The sequence below is a fragment of the Ruditapes philippinarum genome, unplaced genomic scaffold (genome assembly GCF_026571515.1).
Source record: "Ruditapes philippinarum isolate M1 unplaced genomic scaffold, ASM2657151v2 ctg4469_1_1_1_1, whole genome shotgun sequence".
Taxonomy (NCBI): Eukaryota; Metazoa; Mollusca; class Bivalvia; order Venerida; family Veneridae; genus Ruditapes; species Ruditapes philippinarum.
Genome location: NW_026864450.1, coordinates 167,175 through 192,254, shown reverse-complemented (window position 1 = coordinate 192,254; position 25,080 = coordinate 167,175). Strand labels below are relative to the sequence as shown.

General features: G+C 33.7%; 2 protein-coding genes across 2 annotated transcripts; one reads left to right on the top strand and one right to left on the bottom strand.

The window, feature by feature from the left end:
• Nucleotides 1-8,028: 8,028 nt before the first annotated feature.
• LOC132725615 (uncharacterized) lies at nt 8,029-14,390 on the bottom strand. Its single transcript, XM_060710760.1, has 6 exons — nt 14,286-14,390; nt 11,135-11,183; nt 10,023-10,220; nt 9,630-9,759; nt 8,766-8,962; nt 8,029-8,402 (listed from the first exon to the last, which is right to left on the bottom strand). The coding sequence occupies exons 1-6, from the start codon at nt 14,388-14,390 to the stop codon at nt 8,161-8,163; spliced, it is 921 nt and encodes a 306-aa protein (XP_060566743.1). The 3' UTR covers nt 8,029-8,160.
• Nucleotides 14,391-15,216: 826 nt separating this feature from the next.
• Nucleotides 15,217-24,137, top strand: LOC132725614 (carbohydrate sulfotransferase 1-like). The gene is made up of 3 exons (XM_060710759.1): nt 15,217-15,343; nt 20,246-20,567; nt 23,033-24,137. The coding sequence occupies exons 1-3, from the start codon at nt 15,217-15,219 to the stop codon at nt 23,910-23,912; spliced, it is 1,329 nt and encodes a 442-aa protein (XP_060566742.1). The 3' UTR covers nt 23,913-24,137.
• Nucleotides 24,138-25,080: the final 943 nt, after the last annotated feature.

Here is a 25,080-nt window from a genome sequence, read left to right as displayed (position 1 = left end):
TTGAACATGGATCATCTCGGATGAAAAACTAGGTCACCGGAGCTAAAAATAGAAAAACCTTGTTAACACTCTAGCGGTCACATTTTTGCATCAATCATCATCAAACTTGGTCAGGATGCTTGTCTAGGTGATAGCTCAGATGAATTTGAACATGGAACATCTCGGATGAAAAACTAGATCACCGGAGCTAAAAATAGAAAAACCTTGTTAACACTCCAGCGGTCACATTTTTGCCTCAATCATCATCAAACTTGGTCAGGATGCTTATCTAGTTGGTAGCTCAGACGAGTTCGAACCTGGGTCATCTCGGATGAAAATAAGGTCACAAGATCTAAAAATAGAAAAACTTTGTTAACACTCTAGTGGTCACACTTTTGCCTCAATCATCATCAAACTTTGTCAGGATGTTTGTGTAGGTGATAGCTCGAAGGAGTTCGAACATGGCTCATCTCGGATGAAAAAGTAGGTCACAAGAGCTAAAAATAGAAAAGCCTTGTTAACACTCTAGCGGTCACATTTTTCATCAAGCATCATTAAACTTGGTCAGGATGTTTATCTAGGTGATAGCTCGGACGAGTTCGAACATGGCTTATCTCAGATGAAAAACTAGGTCACCGGAGCTAAAAATAGAAAAACCTTGTTAACACTCTAGCGGTCACATTTTTGCATCAAGCATCATCAAACTTGGTCAGGATGCTTGTCTAGGCGATAGCTTGAATGAATTCGAAAATGGCTCATTTCGGATGAAAAACCAGGTCACAAGAGCTAAAAATAGAAAAAGCATTTTAACACTCCAGCGGTAGCATTTTTGCATCAATCATCATTAAACTTAGTCAGGATGCTTATCTAGTTGATAGCTCGGATGAGTTCGAACATGGCTCATTTCGGATGAAAAACTAGGTCACCGGAGCTAAAAATAGAAAAACCATGTTAACACTCTAGCGGTCACATTTTTGTTTCAATCATCATCAAACTTGGTCAGGATGCTTTTCTAGGTGATAGCTCGGATGAGTTCGAACATGGGTCATCTCGGATGAAAAAGTAGGTCACCGGAGCTAAAACTAGAAAAACCTTGTTAACACTCTAGCGGTCACATTTTTGCATCAATCGTCATCAATGTTGGTCAGGATGCTTGTCTAGGTGCTAGCTTGGATGAGTTCGAACATGGGTCATCCTGGATGAAAAACTAGGTCACTGGAGCTAAAAATTGAAAAACCTTATTTACACTCTAGCGGTAACATTTTTGCCTCAATCATCATCAAACTTGGTCAGGATGCTTGTCTAGTTGATAGCTCGGATGAGTTTGAACATGGTCATCTCGGATGAAAAAGTAGGTCACCGGAGCTTAAAATAGAAAAACCTTGTTAACACTCTAGGGGTCACATTTTTGCCTCAATCATCATCAAACTAGGTCAGGATACTTGTCTAGGTGATAGCTTGGATGAGTTTGAACATGGGTCATCTCAGACGAAAAACTAGGTCACAGGAGCTATAAATAGAAAAATCTTGTTAACACTCTAGCGGTCACATTTTTGACACAAGTGTCATCAAACTTTATCAGGATGCTTGCCTAGGTATTTGCTTGGACCATAATTAGCATTGATTTATGCATGCATTTTCTTGTTTTATTGGTGTTTTTCTTCAGGAATTACGAGGGTTGTTCGGAAAGTTTTGAGACAATATGATTTTCTCTGTTTCTAATTACAGCTGCGAATATTATTTAATACAAATTATAGCTTAATATGTTATTTATCCGAGTTATGTCTTTAAAACGTTGTAACGTTACTATACGGCATATAAATGTTTCCATAGCAACACCTGTCTACGCATCCTGGCGCACGGACTATTTTCTTGTTATAAGTTTTCTTACTGAATAAAAAGAGTCCCTAAAATTGCGCCAAACGTCACGAAAATTTTATAACGTCACTTCCAACTTAAGGACGTCATTTCCGCTAGTTGTTTAAGCCGTTACCGCAGATCATTATAGCAATACGTGCGCGACAAGACAACGACTATGGAAACACCGTCAAAAGAGGAACAGCGTGTTTTTATTAAGTTTTGCGTTAATCTTGGGAAGACGCCAACAGAAACTAAGCAACTTCTTGAACAGGCAAACAACGGACGTACTGTTAGTCGACCATTGGTATTTAGATGGCATAAAGAGTTTGAAAGAAAGTCAACAAAAGACAAGGAAAGGAGCGGTCGCCCATCCGTCATCGACGATAAACTGACACTTGCAAGAAACGCGCTTCAGTGCGACCGTCGCATAACAGTAAGAGAAGTTGCAGAAGTTTGTGATGTAGGTACGGCAACTGCTCACACAATGTTAACTGAGACACTTGCAATGTCTCGGGTTTCGGCCCGTTGGGTACCGAGATTATTGACGGCTGATCAGGAAGAAAACCGAGTAAAAGCATCTCGACAGTTTCTACGTTCATACCAGAGAGAAGGCGACGCGTTCTTAGACAGAATTATTATCACCGACGAGTCCTGGTTTTACTACTACGACCCAGAAACAAAGTCGCAGTCTTCAGTTTGGAAGCATCTGCCACTTCTCTGGAACTTGATGTTCTCGGGTTTAACCGCATCGCTCACCCACCCTACTCACCCGACCTGGCCCCAATGGACTTTTCCGTTTTTCCAGCCATCAAATCCGAACTACGGGGAATCCGGTTTGAGGACATAGTTGAACTGCGCTCTAGAGTTATGAGCATTATTGCAACATTTAAATCTGACTGGTATAGAAATGTATTCGCCAAGTGGGTTACGAGGTTGTACGTTGTGAAGGAAGATACTTTGAAAAGGAGTAGCAGTTGACTTTTCTACGGTGACGTTAAACTCTGGAAGTAACGGCAACGTCGGATAACGTCGTTGCGTGCGCCGGGTCACCGGTAGTGTCTGTGCCTAACGCTTTGTAGCTTTTGTATACATGAAGCTATTGTTATGAAATTTTACACTATAATAGATGAGGTATTAAAGTAATACATAGTAAACTCTTGTTTGATTTTATCTTTTCCAACGCTAAATATTGACCCAGTCTCAAAACTTTCCGAACAACCCTCGTATAAATGAAACATTTTACCAGCGTCATTGTTTCTGAAAGTACTCTTTTTAGTGTTCAATATCTGCGGATCATATACCAAAACCATTTTTCTGTTTGTGATGATAACCCGAGATATAAAGTGGTCATCTTTTCGCTCCATTCTCCGTATAAAGGTCCGAGTGCCGCATACTTTCCGCTCTTATCGGGATTTTTGAGTAATTTAGACACTTAACGGACATTGTTATTAAGTTAATTCAATTATTGATTAATAGTATCAATTTGAAATCGCCCTCGTCCGATCTTTAAACAATATGATTATCAATGATAAAGAAAAATATTTTATCAACTGACAATTATTCTATGCGGTAAAGCTACTGAACACCGGCTAGCATTAATTATCAAACGGACCAGGGTAAATACACGTAATACAAATAATAACTACAATTATTTATTGTAAATACGAATATGTCCTGATGAATGAAATAAAATATCATTTTAATTGAATTGAATTGTTTTGTCAGAATTGAATGCATAGACCCGATGCAGAAATTAAACATGTCGGACATCTCGCAAAACTTTCATAATGTCTGAACTTCAATTGACGTTACAAACGTCCCAACAATTTGCCGCTAAAAATATATGTCGCCCTTTCTGTCTGTGAGCATGTATTTGCCGTATTTGAATCGCTTGCGCGACCTGAAACCAAGAGACTTGCTCGCCAACTCATTGTTCTTTGTTAATTTAATCACCTCATAAAAGTATAAAGGAGTATCCCACATTTATTGGTAAAAATTTCCGAAAGAGCGAATTTCTAGTTTTTAAACGGGTTTTATACTTCCCAACTTACCCGTCTGTCTACTGCTGCTCAAACCCTGTTTGTTCAGTTATTTAACGTCCAAACGACGTCAAATTTCAGATTTATGTCATTTAAATATTGATAGATGATTATTTGTATTTTACTTCATAAAACAATCATTCAGTTTGTTTCAACATTTGTTTATATTTAAATATTATATGAAAATTTCGGCGTGCGCCGATGTTGCGTTGCCATGGTTATTAAAGTGCACATAACTCGTAAAGGAAATAAAAGTAAACAATAAAAGTAAATCTTATTTTTAGAAATAAAGACACTCTTTCGATTCATATCCACCACGGGTGTTTTTATGAACCAAGTAAAAAATGACAGCAAAAATCCACGAACTTTTTGAACATACCTCGTATTGCGACGTCACAAACGTCATTTTGTTTCATCATCAGCGTGCGCCGGATTGTGCACCCCTTGTGATTTGTAACTGTTACAGAATTGTTATTTGTAAACATATTGTATTGATTTTTTCACTGTTTATTGAGGACATATTTTCATATATGTTTCTTGTAAAATCATATACGCAAATTAAAAGATGTGAACAGTAGAGCCGCAGTCCACGAACTTTTTGAACAGCCCTCGTATATTAAAAACCAAATTTTAAACACAGATCTGATTAATTAGGTTCCATCATTCTTATTACAGACCCATTGGAGTATAAAATACATTGTTACCTAAATATCATATCACTCTGATGGTGATATTACACAATGATCCCAAGTGTTAAGATTTAACAGCTAGTGAAAAATCCCTAACTACTTTAGATCATCCGCAATTCAGATCGATCCTAAGCCGAGACACATTTTCAAAAGAAAAGAAATTTCTATCCGTTAGTCCGAAATCATTTACAACATCCTGCTATCAACAATTCTCTATCACATTTTCTTGCTACCGCCACTCATGAAATATTTATTTTCATATCACTCGATGAAATATAGGGAATACTTGAAACCCTTTTACTTGATTTATCTCTGTAACCAGCGACCGCAAAGGCAACATTTGATGTATGGATTTAACTACAAATCGCAAGGAGCGAGGTCAGGACTATAAGCGGAATGTAACAAAACCTTAATTCTTTGCTCCTCTAAATAAGCTTTAGTTACCAAGGCAGACAGGTGCGTAGGGGCATTATAATGAGTAAATTGATCCTGCGAAAGCTGGATCTTGAGGTCTTTGTAATTCATTGATTTACTACAGCAGGGTGGGTCACGCTAGAAGTGACACTACCCCTCTCAGGAACAGCGCTACGACCACTATTCCATTACTTTCATAAAATAAAGCGTACGTGACTCTTTTAACTTCATGAATTCCCGATTTCATCTTCATGAATTCCCGATTTCAACTTCACGAATTCACGATTTCAACTTCACGAATTCACGATTTCAACTTCACGAATTCACGATTAAAACTTCATGAAATTGAAATCGTGAATTCGTGAAGTTGAAAACGTGAATTCGTGAAGTTGAAATCGTGGAATTACGAACTTGAATTCATGAAGTTGAAATCGTGAATTCGTTAAGTTGAAATCGTGAATTCATGAAGTTGAAATCGTGAATTCGTGAAGTTGAAATCGTGAATTCATGAAGTTGAAAACGTTAATTGATGAAATTGAAATGGAAATTCATGAAGCTGAAATCGTGAATTCCGTTCGTTGAAAACGGGAATTCAGGATGTTTAAATTGTGCATTCATGAAGATGAAATCGAAGATTCATGAAGTTAAAATGGCCCTACCGGTCTTTCGTAGTTAATGAATAAAATTTCACATATAATTACAACGACACTCGCGATTCAAACAATAATAACCAGAGCCTATCACAAAGTGAGCCGTTTACCAATCCCGACAACTTGTCAATAATGTTATCAGGAAAATAAATAATAAGATTTCGTGATGACATTGCGACTTCGGGTGATGTTAGGATCTAAACACGATTACAGTAATGTTACTTCTCTTTCCCCTCAGTAAGTTCATGAATGTTGCTGAGAAAGCACATGAAACCGATGATTTCCTGACTAGAACCGACGAGAGCGGCCCTTAAAAGAGGCAAAGACGACGAGGATGCGGCTAGGGTACGTGAGCCTTTTGCTGACACAAACAGCCCTTTTTAAGAGCTTAAAACTTGAATTCGTTTGACTTGTTAGAAAACGTTTCGGTACTCATTGACCGCTATCAATGACCCTCTTTCGACTCAAAATTCATTTCTACTGCAAATAATCTGTGGAAATTATACGGAAGTATATTAAACCAGTTTGTGCTTCAAAATTTACTCTTTAAGAACGTGATTGGTCCTTACTCGACAGCGAAAGCTGCTTTTGTGCCTTTACGCACGGATTAACCCTCATTTTACATAAACTACAATAACAATAATTAATCTATTGATATTTTTACAGAAATTATTAAAATGTTACATTTAATAGTCGCATAATACGACAAAAATGTAACATACTCGGTTTGAGTGTGTACCGGAGTTTTAATTGCACATTTTATGCCTTAAAATGCAAATTTTCTAATTCTTTCGACATGTCAAACATGTGTTTAATAATGTTTATATAAATGATTAAGAGCATGTTAGATGTTTTGCAACTTTAATAATTACGGCTGAACATAAAGTTTTGTGTCAAAAATGTAGCAACAAGTACACAAAGTAGTATTTTGACTTCCATACAAAATACAAATTCTCTATAATTATACAATATGTAAACAGAGCTAAAAAAGGAAATGATAGTTCAAGTATATTGTAAATAAGAGTTTGCAAACTTTATGCTCTTTTTTGAAAATTGAAAATAATAGTATTTTTGAGGCATAATGGACTTAAAATTTGTATTTTGTTTGTTTCTTTATAAGAAAAACAGTGGTTAAGGTGTGTCAGTGTACGACACTATTTCACTACAGTTTAAAATCGCAATAGATGCAACATGCAATATCGCTTAAGGAATTATTTGCAGCTATAGGTTTGAATGAGCAATGATTATTTTTAAAATCTTATTAACAGAAATACAATACTTATGTAACTAAAATTGTTTATGTTTTAAAAAATCAATTTTTTGTGTTGGTTTTTGAACTTGGTCGTTATGAATTATAATAACACTTTGTGTGATTTTTTCGTAAGCATGCGTTGTTTAAACGTTGTATGAACATGTTGTAACTTTTATGTAAACTATCTTGAATAAATATATATTCGAGTTCTTTCGAGTTCTTTAATTAGTGTGATCCGACGAACACGATTTATATTTTCATTTTAAGATAGAGTTAAAATAAGTGTGCGCCAAAAAATTTGTTTGAGCAAGGAATACTTTTATATCAGAAACGTACAGATTAACAAGATCCTAAATTACTTTGCACGAATCGAACTTTATTGTTTCAATTTCATATGTAAGCATATCAGGTTGGTACACGTTTTTGTGCGTTTTCCTGTCACTTGCACAAGAAGAGCACATGCTCAACACTTCATAACATAAATATAACGCTTGTATTGGAAACAACAATTAGATTAGTTCTTTTTAAGAAAGACTTCTCTGCGAAACCTAAAACAGATCTAACGGAAAGCATTACGGGTCACTGTTCAAAGTGCTGGATTGGTCATGTTAGTACAGGTAGGTATAATAGTATTGTTCTTATTTTCAATTAATTACGATCACTTTATTCTCTATCTCTCTCGTGTGTTAATGTTTCGCCAATCATCTTTTAAAGCTTTATAATAGACATCTAAAGGCACATTAAGAAAAACTACTCGTAAGGATATAAAGGAAGTTGCAGAGCGTGTTGCGTGCGTTAATTTAGGGTGTGTAATTTTATACCTTCATTTACTGGTTGGCTTTGATTCGTAACACCTTTTACAAAATAAGTCAGCTGTATTATGATTTAATTTTTATTTAGAATGTTTTCACATTGAAAATCATCTTATGGTAAGGCTTGCAAGTAAATTATTGTTTTCTCTTTCACGTCTCCCCTTTTCTTGGTCTCGTTTTCGTCTTGTTTTCTCTTTCAATCTGTAGAAAAGAGAAATCTGCGTAATTGCATTGGCAATCATGTAAACTGTGCATTTACAATATATAAGCATAAACTTTGTAAACCAAATAAGAAAAATGATAGCTCCATGGGAAACAGCGAAAAGGGTTGAGTATGAAAATAAAATCATGTTACCTACATTTCGTTTAAAATACAGACAGCTTCAACTGTAGATAAATAAAAGGAGACATATTTCTGATGTTGCTAAAGAATGTTATATAATTATACTTGATAATCCCTTTAACTTAACAGAAACACACATGAATTCTGAATGAAAATGTCGACTTACTGTATCCAAATACTTCCACTTCACATAGGTGAAACAATTCAGTCTTGTCCTTTAAAGTTATTCTGACGAAACGAGCTTTCACTGGATCAAATTTAAATGATTTGAATGGACCTATTGAACCTTCATGATACGCTACCACCGTCCGATTACCACCATCCACTGTTGCCACGGAGACCTCAACTTTTGAAGCTCTATCAGCTAAACATTTATAAAAATAATATTGTATCTCGACAGCAACTACAAATACAAGAGTGACTTCATATTGTGTTGATGAATTTATTGAACACGGATATCGCCTAAGTCTTATTTATCCAAAGGTGCACTACATTTCAGTACTGGGTCAGCGCCAAACACAACCCAATACATGTTATTATTCATTTCATCATTAAGAGTGTACATTATGTTAATTACATACCTTTTATGAAACATGTTGTATGATTTTAAGGCATAAAATAATCTGTTTCAAAATTTTAATTTTAATATCTTCATGAATTCAATAATTTACGACAATCCAAAATAGGTATAATATTTCAATATTGGAAAAAGATACTAGGTACATACTGCAGCAGTCCTTTCTGTTGGTGATATTAACTTGACGTATGTAATATACACCCTGAAGATCAACTTGCCACCAGGGACTCGTGCTGTTTTTAGTATGGAAACAATGGTGGTTATAAACAGTGGTATCAGCATTTCCATCAACGGGAAAGGTTAACGAGAGATGAAGCAAAAATACCAGTATATAAACCATAACATTTCTAAAGTAACATTTGTTTGAAAATACATTTTGTATCACCAATCGTTCCTTTTTGCGTTACGAAGTCCTTATATACAACAAGAAAGCATCCCTACCTAATGTAAAAGCAATCACTTCCTAATTTAAAAGCAACAAGAAAAAGGTGACAGAAACCAACTGTTAAATACTCAAGTGGTCAGTATTTTAAAGAGCCGGAGATTGAAAATATATTTTTACAAGAGTACAGTTTTTGTCAAAGCAAATTAATCATAGTTTATAAATTTAATGTTATGCAAGTGCATTAAGTGCGTTTTATCATCTGCACCGCTTCATCGGTTAAGCAAAATCCAACATTAATGGTCGTTTAATTCAGTTAATTACTGCACTAAGAATTATCTGATATTGAATCTGCATACGAAACTTTGAATAATTATTTGTAATGTGATTAATACGAGGCTATAAAAGAATTGTGACAGTAACCATCTAATAAATAGTTAAAAAATTGGTTTTTAAAAGTCATCTTGAACATAAATTTTGACATATAAATACTAACGTTTTGTTGTGTGTAATGCAAAACGTGATGTTAAAAAGACACATATGTCTTAAAATCATTCGAATAAATTGCATTGACACATGAATTTGCTTTAAAATTTTGCATAAATGTATGATAGAAAATATAAACATTGTACTTACTTTTTGCTTTTTCACAGGTATTTCCATAAAAGCCAGGCGCACATGTACATGTGAAGCTATTGATCCCATCAGTGCACACACCGCCGTTCAAACATGGCTTAGCAGCACAGTCATCAACAGGAGACTCTTAATAAATAAATATGCCATTAAATGAAAGTGTCCACTCATCCAGCGGAAAATAATGATAATAAATGTATTTATTCCGGAAAGGAAGGTAATGAAAAATATTTCATCTTGAAAAAAGTCAGTTTATTTCTAAAATAATCAAATTCAACAGCATTTTAAGCGTCACAAAGAAACTAAATATAAAATAAAAGAAGTAAATAACAAAGAATCTGTGACATGATTTTTAACAGAGCCACTTAGACGTAAAAGGTAAGATTCGTTACTTTGCTCAAAAACTTCCACTTCACATAGATGAAGATATCCCTGCTTGTCCCTTAAAGTAATTCTGACGTAACGAGCTTTCACTGGATCGAATGTGAACGATTTGAAAACTCTTATTGCATTTTCGTGGTACACTACCACCTTCCGACTACCACCAATCGCTGTTGCTACTGAGATCTCAACCTTTGAAGCTCTTTCAGCTAAAAATGACAATTAAAAGTGTAGCTTGACAGCAGCTACATTACTTTCTTTTCAAATTATCAGCTGTGTGAATAATTTTGTTGAAATGTTGAAAGTGTAAAATCGGATGAAATATTTCAGTTTTCTTACAGACAATATATATAGGCGTTCGTCTATTATATCGCCTCCTATGGACTTTAAATAGGACCTACATTGGCCAGTGACACACATCTTAATAATTAAATGGTACAACAAGAATTTTTTACATAAGCTTCATTCGTGAACGCTGTATGACTCAATGATGCTGAGAACAATCTTTTTCAAAATCTTATTTCGAATTTACCTTCATGATATTATATTCATGTAAGTTACGTTAAACAAAAATTATACAAAAAGATAACACATTATAAAGTATTATTATAAATTTAAAGTAAAAAAAAAGTTACTAGCTACATACGGCAGCAGTCCTTTCTGTTAGTGATATTAACTTGACTTATGATATAAACATCCTCAAGATCAACTTGTCACCAGGGACTCGTCCTGTTTTTAGTATGGAAACAATGGTTGTTATACATATAGGTATCAGCATTTCCATCAACGCCTTTGTCAGCAGTCCAATTGTTGGGATCTATATCATAATTATTTATCTGACTCGCTGGTTTTCCACGTGGAAATTAACGAGAGCTGAAGCAAATTACATAAGTTTAGAACCGATGGTTTCTTTACATTGTTAACAATTATTTTAAATAAGCTTTTTCTTCTAATACTTTTCTTAAATTAAAGAAGTAGATTAATTTTTATTGTGGTAAATGTTTACATAATATTATGTTTTTACAGGCCTAAATGTGTGTATGTTTAATAGTCTTAACATAACAAAGCTCGGGTAGTGACTACTCGTATTCATATAAATTTTAATCAAACAGAATAGTTTTACCTGCGTCCGATTCAGCTGTTTTCAGAATAGTCACAAGCAATAGGCTCACCTGAAATATAAGTAATGTGTTATTTTAACATATAAGCATTTTAAAAGATTACACGTTTAATATCTGTTATTATAATTCTATTAAGGGCAATTATATTCTATTCATAAAAATGGGATGATATAGTGAATTACAGCTGTTATTTGAACAGAAATCTGATTCCGTATTCAACACTCAACGTCATCAATATATACTTAATAAATATGTACGGAAATTACAGACTTACTTAATTTGAAACACAGATGATGGAATTTCGCGCATATGTCAAGAACATGGGTGAATGTAATTAATGAAATCAATGTTATACCAAGGAATGAAATATCAACGTCTTCATTCTTTACAGATTGACAATATTCACAGAAGACAAGAGTAAAATCAGAGGGTTTAAATTTCTTCTGAAATAAAAAAAAAAACAACAGATAATTGTGTTCACTGCATAACAAAAATGTAGATTGAATTTTAACTACAGTATGTGCACTTCCTTGATAATTTGAGGTACCTTTAAGTTCTTTTTAATATTTTTCTCCATTCATTTTGAACAATCGCTACATTCGGAATGCTCCGCCGATTATTTATAATAATCTTAGAAATAAGATTTGAATAACATGACTTTTGTTTTTGTGAAGGACCAATCGCAACTTCTCGGCTCTTTCCGTCAAACTTCGGGATAAGGAATATGGATGCATAAAAATTGGGAAATACATTAATCATACTTTGTCCCAGATAGAACGGATTGTGTATTGCGATCAACCGTAAGGCAACAACAATTCAATATTGTAAACATATAGTCGACTTATTCAATCAGCGGTGTTATTTTTGATCTTTAAAGATCGTTCAGCACGGCATAATTGATGTGCTTGTGTTATTTTAGTTCTTTCTATTCGGCATCTTTCTTGTTGGGTGGTTCGAGTATTCCTAAATTGAATACTGTTGAATCACCCTTAGGATGTGTGGCCTGCTTTTTAAATTTGTCTTTTGACGTCATATCTGTGATATGCAGGCTTCAAAACCTAAGATCCCCTTTCAAAATTCCATTTTATTTAGTACCGCCCATTGTTTTCTCCTTTAGGGCACATGCATTTTTTTTTACTTGGGGACCATATGCCGCTTTTCATGGAATGGCACTAATGTGTCACATTGAAGGTTCCATGATAACCGCCATATGAACACATCTGCGGATAATTCAAAATGCTTAATTTTACCAGTTCATATTAAATGTTGAATTCTGCTTAAGCCGGTCCTAGGGTCGTGGACGGTAGTTTGCACTTGACAGTACCGTCCATGAACAGGCTCAATCAAACCGAGTCTGCAACATTTTCAATTACGCCGTGTTGGGCTTTCTTTAGGGATTCTAAGTTCTCTCTGTCTTATGATAAATAAATGTATACAGTAGATATTAAAGTCAAGTAAAATGTTTTAAAACTTATATTGGTGTTTAAAAATATTTATATAAAAAGTAAAAAATATTTTCCTGTACAAATAAGCGTTTTGTAAAAATTGAATGTATAAAATGTTTATTTATTGATATGATTTGGAATTGTCTATAAACGTTTTTCAAACGACATGTTTAAATTGAACATTTAAATTGTTTCTGATATGTTTTTAAGCATAATATCTCCAAAGAAAAAAAAAATTTCCATTTATGTTTACGCGATATAATGGAACAAACAAGCTTAATAACTTACTTTTTGTTGTTTTAACATTGTATAAATTATGAGGTGAGACCAAAATACCGAATCTATTCATTGTATTCGAATATTGATAGAATGGGCCGAAAAGTCATAATTTTCTTAAGCACGTTCGCATTATAAAGTTTATCGATTATAATTTCGTATTAAATTCATGCTCATACATAGCATTTGTACATAGCTTTTATACTGAATACTGTTCACTTCGTCTTGCCCAAGTTCATGCCACACATTTCTTTGATACTTTTAATGTAAATCAAAACTTTTAATAGGCCTTAAATGGCTGTCCCTGGCAAGCTGTCACACGTGTTCAATCTAGTACTGATTGAATGGGGACAAAACCACCTTAGGATTTCGCAGTAACATAACTTTGTTCAATTTTTGGGGGAGTTGCGATTATTATTTTGGCGTTTCTAAATATGCACGGTGAATCATATCGGTGTCAACATTATTTTTTTCGCGGAATTGCATTTAGAATCACAATAAACAGATGTCTTCTTCATAACAACTGTTATCCAATAGTCATCAATATAATATCATTTTATCTTCATCTCCAGCAACAACCAGCACCTCATCCAGAATTAATACCTAATAATACCTAATAATAATATGTTCATAAAATTTAAGTAAAAATCATTATCATTTGATATAGATATATATAATTTAAATAAAAATCTGAAAAAGCGACTCCTCGGAAGCATTAAAACAGCCAAATTACATGTACAGAAAATTACAGACTCAGTTTGATTGAGTCTGTTCATGAGGGATAATGATAAAGTGCGACATCCCTAACGCCCCCACAAGCACTGGTTTATATTTTATATAAATATGAGCTAAGCGTCCCAGATAAATAGGTATTCGGCTCGCTATCTAGTTTCTACTGGTAATGTATGGTTTGTGGGCCTATTATTCAATCATTTATTTGTTTTCTTTTAATTCCTAATCAGTTATAAATTATTTATCATTTAGTGATTAAACTGTCCGTGCTGACTTGTGTCCTGTCCTGTTTTTGTTTGGGGCCGCCTGGGCTCCTTGCCACTAGTTCTTGTTGCTGGGTCATGTGGGGGTTGCGTTCATTGAACGTCGCTTTTCCTTGTTAATCTTGTTTATCATAGTTTAGTATTTGAAATTTTATCATGTAACAAAAGAAAGGTTTAAAAGTAAATAGAAAGTATTTTTGTGTTTCTTTTGCGAGAGTTATCAATTAGAGAATACCAGTCATTTAAAAAAAAATGTCTGTTAGTTTCTGCCTTATTTTGAAATTCAACCACTTCTCTTCCCAAAATGCTATTAAGTATGAGATAAGTGTGAGATTATATGTCTTAGTTGTTTTTGTCAACACCGGGGCAATAGTGCATTTCTACAAAAATATACTACTTAACTCTTGCTAAGCACTATAAGATTATTTTTATATTACCACAAGTATAAAACAGATTTCTTTTCCAATTTTTGAACATTCCGATTCAGCAATGTTTTGCGTCACCGTACATGAATCCGTGTTGACTAGTCCATTACAACTCATCTAGGTAGCTATAGCATGGAAAGCATACATCCCAATATTTTCATGTTTTTGTTTGGTTGTACAATCACATGTCCTTTTTATACCGCGACATTACCTCCTTATTGTCATTCAGTGGCTTACATGAGAGAAGCAGAGTTACTGAGGGCTGTAGGGATATGGTGCAGCAGTGGGCCACCTTCCGCCACCGTCATCACCAGAGCCTGGGAGAGATACCGGCTACATGATACACCCGCAAGGAGGCAAAAGGTCACAACACTAGCTCAGAATCGGTTTTCGGTCGTTCAGGCACGTCGTGAAAGGTTTTCAACAGCAACGTCTCTTCGAAAGGACCTTACCTATGCTGCGGGTGTCCGTGCTTCCACGCAAACGGTACGTAGAAGGCTGCATGAAGGTAATTTTCGGTCGAGAAGACCTTGCATACGTACCTTCTTGACGCATCGACATCACCAGGCCCGTTTGGAATGGACCATGGAGCAAACATGGTGGACCATGCAACACTGGAGACACGTTCTGTTTACTGATGAGTCCAGATTCTGCCTAGACTTCACGGATTGGCATGTCTGGAGAAGACGAGGTGAATGGTTTCAGACTGCAAATATTGTTGAACATGACCGCTACGGAGGTGTGTTGGGAGGCATCAGCTGGGATGGACGAACCGACCTGATCGTGCTAAATAATGTCATATTGATAGGTCAGCGATACATAGACGACATCTTAGACAACCAGGTAAGGTTGTTTGGTGGAGCAAGCGGCGATCAGTTCAAATGCTAGTCCCAATAGGACCAGGCTGGTCCAGGAGTACCTATAGTGAGAGTCTATTGAGCGCATGGACTGGTCAGCTCGCTCACCTGACTTAAATCCAATAGAACACATGTGGAATGAGCTGCAGTTTGGAATTCAGAACCATCCAGGAGCTTGGAGCAATGTTGGTCCAAGATTGGGCAGTCATACCCGTTAGAAAGATCAGACCTAATAGGGAGTATGAGAAGGCGCTGCCAAGCTGTCATTGATAATCACAGGTCACACACAAGGTATTTATTCTACAACTGTAAACAAAATATAACAAAAAACAATTTAACAAATTTGGAAAACATGTTTGCATATAATGAAATCATCAAAGAGGGGGTCATCCATTTCTCTAGCAAAACTCATTTAAAGGGTTTAATTCGTCCTTCAGCTGAATTGATAAATCAGTAAATCAAAATTAAAATCATTTTGCACGGTGTTAATAAGATTATCCCAAAAATATCCACACTCAAACTTATGGTGCTTAGCAAAAGTTGATTAGTATATATAAAATTTAGCTTAACAAATATTAATATGCCCTCATACAATGTTCATGTAGTAGACTATCAATCATGGCTAAACAAAACAAATCAATAACCAAACAAAAAGAAATTCTTTTAAATTCATATCATCATACCAACATAACTACATTCTGGTAAAAAGTTGTGAATCTAAATGATTATAAATATGTTAGAAAAGTCATTATGTTAAAAGAAGATATAGACAATAATCTTAATTATAAAAAACTGGTGTTCTCTTGTAAGAAATTTACTTAGTAATGTTTGTTTTTATAATTCATGGCTTTTCCAAACTGTTGGAAACACAAATGTATTTTTGAATCTAGTCAAGCAAAGAATTAAATATCAATTTTTACAGAATTAGGATAGCAGACTTCAAATTTCTCTAGTAGAGCTCCTTTTTATAGGTGCATTTCAAACTTTCATAAGCTTAATTAACGTTAGAAAGTATAGTATATGTATTTCAAAATTAAGGATATTGTCGGATAGATTTAATATAGAAATGGGCAGGTGGACGAAACCTACATGTACTCCTTTGAATGAAAGAATATGTAATAACTGCAACGTCATAAAAATGCATATTACTTTGCTTTAGAATTTGTAATGTATAATCTCATACGAAAGAACTATATGTCTTGGGGGGGGGGGGGGGTGGAGACGTCAAAAAATGCTAAAATTATCAGAGCTGTTTAATTCTGAGAACTTCAAAGTTATAAGGAAACTGAGTATTTTTGTTAATAAAGCTTTTGAGATAAGAACATATTCAGCCATGGTATTGTATCATGTACTTATTTATCATTGTTATTATTTAAATCCCACCCACATACAAGTAATAGAAAGAGCACCGAAACACGAGGCTATCTGATTTGTAAGAGGGGGCGTAGCCCCCGAGTATAAATCAGATTGCCGAGTGTTTTGGTGTTCTTTCTCTTTTGTATCATAGTCAAACATAAAAACACGTTCCCTGTTGTCACAATTTTAAACCCCGGGAAAAAGTTACCAATGAACGAGCATCTGAATATGATATTTCTGCCGCTTTCCCTTTCTTTGCCGTCACAATATGTAAACCCCAGCAAAAATGAGCCAATCAACGGGCATGATCTGGAGTGCGGGTAACTGATACCTGCACTCCAGTTACCGCACTGTGCATGTATATGTATACGATTTAACTCTGACACTTTTTCAACAGAAAGGTCCCCAAACTATGATACAAAGGTTTATTATTTAATTATCCAACCGTGTTGGTATTTAACGATCATCATATTTGCTATTAATATAGAGAAAAACTGATTCCAAAAAGAAAGTCCAACACAACAAAATGAAAATGTTGCAGGCTCGGTTTGATTGAGCCTATTCGTTAACGGTACTGGAAAGTGCAATTTACCGTCCACGCCCCCTAGCACCGGCTTAAGTAGAATTCAACATTTAATACGAAAATGGTGAAATTTTGAATTTAGAAACATCCGCAGATGTGTTCATAAGGCGATCATCATGGAACATTCAATTTGACACAATAATGCCACGAAGTCTAGTGTTTTACTTGTGTAACAAGACTTCATTCAATAATGGAAAAAATATCAATTCTAAACACAAATATTGTTTATGGTCGAAGCTTGCTACAGATATTGACTTTGAAATGTTACAAATAGAGATCTTGATTATTAACATATTAATTTTAATATTTATATCTCACCTTATGTTACACCAGACTAGGTTGAATACATGCCACATGTGTTTGATATATTATTAAATTTCATTACTTAAAAACAGTCTGTTTAGTGTTGCTGAACAGTTGGATTAATAAATGTAAATTCAGAAAAAAAAAAATCCAAAATTCAAGTTCTGAAAATTAAACCAACTAACTTGAACCAATTGCTGTCGCGTTTATGCACAATTTTTAAATAAACCTAGTTCATCGTGGACGTGCTTTTAAATGAGGAAAAACATATTTAGGCAAATATAAATATGTCTTATGTAAACGTTAGTTTGATAGCTGTAATGAATCAAACAAGGTAAGTGAATTAGACTACTTTATTGTTTGCTATTTAAAGGTACACTATGCACATTTTTTGCGTAGAATACTTTCATTCAACAAATGTAATGAACTCAAGAAAATTCAAACTATGTTTAATTTGAATGAGAGAATGTACAGGCTATGGTTGGGGAGAAGCTCCATTCCCTATTTGGTCCTTTCTTTAAAACAACTGCCAGATTTTTTTACGACGCTTCATATTCTTTCTATGTTAAGTTAATCTATATTATGTAGAGTTTAAAACATAACATTTCTCATGTGTGTACTTACAATGTGTTTATTTTACATTAAAAAGGGAATACATGTACAAGATTTGAGCATCATATGTATATCTGTAATTTGTTAGTTTTTGCTGCGTACATTACTAAAGTTAAAACTTTTAACCCCAAAATGATCATTTAAAAGTAACATTTTGAATCAAAGATTTAGTTTTATTCCAGAAAAGCCGAAAAATAATTAAAATCTATCAACATTGAATGAACCTTACCACGAAGCAAAGAGTTTTTATAAGATGAACAACCTATTTCGATTGTTAGGATTAACAAGCAGTTGTTCGTTTAGTATTACCCACAATACTATTGCAGATCAATAAATATTTATATAGTTTTACCAATTTTATGATTAAAACAATAGTTGAAATTATTTGATCAAGTTGTACAAAAAAGAGTACATTTTAAATTTTCTCAGATATTTTTGGTTGTTCAGATATTGACACGATACGACTTTATTGATTAAGAACTAGGACGAGTATCCTTTAAAACGATGCAATCATTACATACTATCTAACATATGTTAAAGATATAGCATTTGGGACCAAACCAGGCGGGTTTTTTTTCTATATATACTCGGTGTTAAAAAATGATTTTGAACACCATGAAAATATGTGATTGGTTTACCCTATGATAAAAGTTTGGCTCTGTTCACTAGGTTTTGTTGATGCATGAATTTATCAAGGTGTAGGTGACGATAAGTTATTTCGTTATTTAGTTAAACAAAAATTAGATGATCAATTTATACAGAACTGGAAGTAAAGATTTTCGAAATCTAGTAGAGTTTATTTTATAGAAATTTTTTCTACCATCATGAGAATATAACATAGAGAAACACTGAAAAGAGAACACGGCAAAAATTGTAATTGTTGGTCATGGATGAAACTTGACTGTGCAGGTATCCATCAACGCCCCCTAGCACCTGGTTAAGCAAAATCAACATTTAATCACGTAAATAGTGAATTTTTGAATTTAGAAACATCCGCAGATGATACTGTATTAAAACATAAGAATTCAAAAATAACAATATCAAAATAACTTACCATTGAATCGTCGCAGTTTTATATCGTTTTTACAGAAAAGCTGTCGGGCTGATATTAGCTCTGGGCGGAATATTGTACCTTTTTATGCATACGAGAATTAACAATGGAGCTGATGTTTCAGGTTTGAAAATTGAAAATTTTGTTACAATTTTATGCCATTTTGGCTATAACTAACCAAAAAACGTAAACCATAACTTACTTCTTCTTGCCTTTCATTGCCTTAGTATGCCAAGTACGTGTATTTCGATAATCCATCGAGTGATGACAAAGAGTCAGACAGGTTCTTAGAATGACCTTGACTTTCAAGATGCCGACATCGGTCTTGCACAACTCCTTTTTATGTTGAACATATGTACCAATATATTTTGAAACCACATCATGCTTGCAGAGGTTACACACGGGTGCAAATTCCAGCTGTACGTTAATTTCAATCCCTTGTGATGACCTTCATTTTTGAGCTAGAGACCCTGCTCTTGCACACGACACATTGTCTACTTATAATGGTCTTATGTACAAATTAATTTTAAAATCCCAATATTTATGCAACAGACATAGACAATTTTATACTTAATTGCTGGATTTATTCCAGTAGATTTAAAAAAGAAAATAATTGTAAATACAAAGTATGGCAATTAGAAGAGTGGAAAAAAGATATTCTACATGGACAGTTATGATTAGAATGTAAGTATGTTTACACTGCCTCTTGTAGGGTTAATAATGAAAATTGCATGTTATTTATCTATACAAGGAAACACGAAGTTGTAAACAAAACGTTATTTTTTGCACTTAGAATATATAATTATCACCTTTCAATTAAAAGGAAAACAATTATAAAATTACCTTATTATTTAAAACAAGTCCACTACATTTTCTTTAATTTCTAACCAGAACGCTCTCTTTCTGTTCATTTCTTCTTATGAGAATAAAGATTAACAAGGCCACTGCCTTAACAAGGCAACAGTCCCGACAAATCCAGCAACACAGAACCACTAAAACGGCGGCTGAGAGGTGTCCTGCCTTTTTAAACACCGTTTCTGTTCAAGTAACAGGATATTTCTTAGTGGCTTAATTTCTGTGAACGTCGCTTTCGATTGTTTTATCTTTTAATCATATTGTTTATATAATGAAAGTTAGAATTCTACATAGAAATGTTTGTTTTTTCTGTCTGGACAGTACATTCATCTAATCTTATTAATTTGTTTTTCAGGTGTTTTGTTTCAACCCGTGTCAACAGGCATGGTCAGAGAAAAAACAGTTGCGTATGGTCAATCATTAAATGTAACCAAAATCTTACCAAGCCGTGATCAGAGTTCACTTAACAGAAGCTCAACAGTTCTTAGCAACAGGAAAATAATAATAATTATTGCCTATATGAGAACAGGGTCAACGTTAACTGCGTCGCTTTTTCAAGAATACCCGAACACTTTTTATGTGTTTGAACCTATCCGCAGTGTATATATGAAGTTCAAACGAGCCATGGAACAGCATTTGACCAGCACAGAACTGCATTACATACATGGAGTGGAAAGGTAATTGCACTTTAATATGTCTATATGCTTTAGGTATATTCTAGTCATAATGGTCAATGTGTTTTTAAAGCATGTTTCCCAGGGAAAGAAAGATTGCTTGTTGTAAATAGAAAGTCGTAAAAAGGATCACTGATAGATCAGCTTTTGTTAACTTACCTGTATTGTTGAATTAAGGCTTTGATTATTTTCTTTTATTTGAAAAAAAATATCAACACGTTGGGACCCAGTCTCAAAATTATCCTTCTGCACAAAGCACGAAATAGAGACGAGACAAATAACGAAGATGGCATTAAGGATTTTCGTTTCTGACTCCGCAATCTCCAATTAGTTAGAAAAAACCTAATTAATAATTCTTTTAATCAGATTTCACACTCTTTTATTTGCGCCATGTTTTGTCGTTTTCTTTTATTAAATGTATCTATATAGCTAATAACTAATAAGTAATGATAAATTGAAAATTCATATTAGTTTTTAAAAGACAGTAATACAATGTTTCTCTAGACAAATTCTTTATATCAAATATATTGTGAAGTCTTCCTCTAAATAGTAACATGGAACAGGCTTGTCTGTGCAAAATATGCCATGAGTAGATAACTCGTGCATAATAATATAGAAGGGAAAAACAGGTGTTGACCGTTAGTTTAATGAGCTATGTGTGCTATATTTGCACACATTTGCACTATTTTATGCATCTGTTAGCGGAAAAGCAATTGTGCTTTTGGGGATAGCAATTCAACTACAGTTTGGGATGTAAAATTGGGCAATATTTATTATGCCACGAAAAACCGTTTATTGGAAACAAATTGTTATCCCCATATCTGGATGAAAACTCTTGTCACAAGACCAGATAGTGAGATCTGGGTTGCGGCCAATTATGATGTTTATATAATTTGTATTTTCAAACTAAATAGCATTCTTATTTTAAAGGATGTTGCTAACAGATTGTAAAATATTTATATATCTATATCATATATACATGTATATATGACAATAGATATACAAACCCTATGTAACCATTGAAATATTGAGTCATCTATGGCAATTAACCACGAGTAAACATACATTTAGTAGCTTGCTGAAATGTATTCCAAGCAGGTTAAATCTTTAAATTCCAGTTATGCGATTGTCCCAATCCCACGTAAATTATCAGAAAAATGTAAAATATAGATCTATAGTAAAAAATATATGCAAAATGCCCTTAATGCGTTGGTCACGCAGTAGAAATATGGTGATAAATAATGCAAAATTATTCATGAATCGAGCACAACATGTTAATTATTTTACTTGAAACTTGAGTCTTATACCTCATTACAATATTCTCACGTTTGATTTTCTTAAAATATTTTGGCTGATCTGGAGGCTTGAAGCTTTAATTAGGGACATAATATATCTTACGATTTTATTCGGTTTTAATTTTGTAGTAAATAATTGATAATATTTGTGTCACTGTTTAATTATTTCAGATAAATGTGTGCATACAAATTCATTCGATCTCAATAATTTCAAAACAGTAAAGTATTTTATTAACATTGATTGCATATGAAAAACCATCTCTTCAGTATCAATTTATATAAACAGAAGTCAGCCTTGGAACATGTTCTTCTTTCATTTTTTGTTCTGTTTTACAATGTCAGTTAACTACCAATGCATTTTGTATTTAACGAGAAAAATATTCTCAGTATTCTAGAGTATTATTTTATGTTTGGATATAGAACACATGCTTTCGTTGGTGATTTCAAAAGAACAGACCGAAAAAAAGGTTGTCTTTTTAGCATATTTTGTCTACCTTGTTTGATTGTAAAGTATTTTGAGCTTATTAACGGTCATTTTCTTTAGATGTTTGACACATCTGAAAAAACGACAACAAACACTCTATTAAATGACGATAAATGAATTTGTAACTATTGAGGAACTTAGCATATCGATTTTTCTTCATGATAGTTTTTATATACAAAACTAATTCAAAACCGTTCAATTTTCTGAAAATGATGTCCTCATATAGGAATTTTACCATCATATGATTTTAGCGGAAACCAACATATCTTTCTAAACGAGAGCCATATGAAGTTTGTTCCCCGTCTCCGCCATGCTACTGTCAGAAAGGAATGGAAAGTTTTCATTGGTTTATTCATTATGCGTGACGTAATTGTGGCAGTATTTAAACAGATATTAAATTGCGTATTTATATTGTCACAGGTTACTTCATTGACAGCCGTACAGTAACCTACTTTTGGCTCAAAATTCATATCTTTGGCTAATACTCCGTGGAAATTGCATGGAGGTAAATTATCACCACTCGGTGCTTCAAAATTAACTATTTAAGGACATGACTGGTGACATGTCCGGGATCCGTACTCGACAGCGAAAGCTGCATTTTGTGCCCGAAAGGGCGGATGGACCCTCATTAAGCATGTTTTTCGAAACCATAACTGGCATGGATTTATTTCTGCATTTTTTTTCTTCAGGATTTTCACAATTTCTCAGAGATTACAAGTAGAGTTGGATGAGATAAACAATTGGCTTACATGCAAATTAGGTTCTATAAGCAAAGAAAGTCTGGGTGACGATTTCCATAAAGACCACACCAAAATTATGAAAGTATTTTATAACTGCGATCATGGTATCATGCCAAATCAAAGACAATCAAATGACTTGGATACTCACAGAAGTTTTACAAAATATTACGATAAAACGAAACGAACAGACAGTTGTCTGAAGAAAGCAATACATTCTTGTCAGAAATCTACAATTACGGTGCTGAAGTTTATTCGGTTACGCATGAAAGAGATAGAGAAAATATTACCATTGTATCCAAATATGAAAGTTATTCATCTTGTCCGAGATCCGAGAGCTATCATTAACTCTAGAATGAAAGTAAATACTCTAAAGCCGAGTATATATGAAGAAAATATTAAGAAACTTTGTGATGCACTTAAAGAGGACCTTAAATACTCCAAAACAATTTTACAGCATTATCCAGATAGACTTAAGGTTATTCATTATGAAGACATGGCTGAACATCCGATGCAAACAACAAAATCTCTTTTAGATTTTGCAGGATTACAGTTTACTAAACATATGCAAGACTTTTTGCTAAAACAAACGCATTCAGCACGTGATTCATGTGCATATTGCACACAAAGACGAGATTCAAATGCAACAGCGCATAAATGGCGGACTGAACTAGATCCCAAAAAAGCAAATTATATTTATGACAACTGCAGATTAAGTAGTGGTGTTTTGGGATATTTACCATTGTCAACTGTTAGTTCTCTGCGAAATACAAAAATTGCCTCTAGGCAACCCTTTTATGTGAATAAACTTTTACTTAATAAAAACTTCTGACAATACCGGTCAATCATGGCTAACTTGTTTCTAAATTATAAACAAGTCACGTGCTGACAAAGCTCAAATTATTTTATTTGTAATACGTATAAAGATCTTTGAATGTTATTTGCAAAACACTTATGATATGTAACATAATGACATGTTTACCTTGAACTTTCATACTTTGTGAACAAATCTGTGATATCACGAATTTTAACTGAGCGGACAAGAAACAATAATTAATTGATTTAACAACATGATACACTTATTCTTTTTGTGCTGTTCATGACTGTATATGAAACTGATGTCTGTAATAGTAACATAAGCAGAAATAATATTGCAGAAATATGATTGTAGAAAACTAATAATTATCATTTATCTTATTATCTTATTAATCTTATTTTAGGTATATTTAAATTACATAAATTAAGAACAGGTTTTGAAATAAAGGTTGTCAATATTTCGCTTGCTTATTTATAATCATCTGTCAAATATCAACGAATAACATAAACATGTATCTAACGATGAGATATTTATCCTGACTAGCAAATTTCATGAAATGCGAATTCAAGTTCAATGTCAAACACTTACAATGATCTTTTTTATACGTGCATTAAACAAAATGTTTTTTGCATTTATATTAATACGTTTACATTATAATTTTTCATGTTGTTCATGAAAATTATAAGAATCGATGGCCATTATCTCTTGTCCCAGTAATATTTCTTACGAATGGATAACTGTTATTTCTAGAGTTGCACTGTAATATTGTCGGCAATTATGGTTTTGGGATCATCGGAAATCACGGATTGTGATTTCGTTGAACTACATTGAACGAATTGTATACAAACGAGTATACATGTAATATCGAGGATGGGTTTTGACATATGAGCTTATGTTGCCATGACAACAAATGTTGCCTCTGTTTCGTGACGATTTCAGAGAAGTTATAATGCGGGCGTTATTGTCTATCATATAGACTTGTTTTAAATCTTTTTATACTTCAAAATGTTTTGTGTAAATTTCTAATAAGCAGATCCAGAGAGTGACAGAACATAAATTGTGACAATATTTCATTATAAATATATAATAAATGTAGAAAGGAACATCTGCGTGAACGGTATTGGATACTGGTATGACATACATATATCTTATTCCATTATACCGAGAATAATTTTGCTATGAC

Coding starts and splice junctions, on each gene's coding strand:
- LOC132725615 (XM_060710760.1), bottom strand. CDS start 14,390: ATGAGTTGTAATGGACTAGTCAACACGGATTCATGTACGGTGACGCAA. Junction 11,184..14,285: donor AAATCTGTTTTATACTTGTG/GTAATATAAAAA, acceptor CTTATATTTCAG/GTGAGCCTATTGCTTGTGAC. Junction 8,403..8,765: donor CAACAGAAAGGACTGCTGCA/GTATGTACCTAG, acceptor ATAAATGTTTAG/CTGATAGAGCTTCAAAAGTT.
- LOC132725614 (XM_060710759.1), top strand. CDS start 15,217: ATGGACTGGTCAGCTCGCTCACCTGACTTAAATCCAATAGAACACATG. Junction 15,344..20,245: donor AAGATTGGGCAGTCATACCC/GTTAGAAAGATC, acceptor TTTGTTTTTCAG/GTGTTTTGTTTCAACCCGTG. Junction 20,568..23,032: donor TACATACATGGAGTGGAAAG/GTAATTGCACTT, acceptor TTTTTTCTTCAG/GATTTTCACAATTTCTCAGA.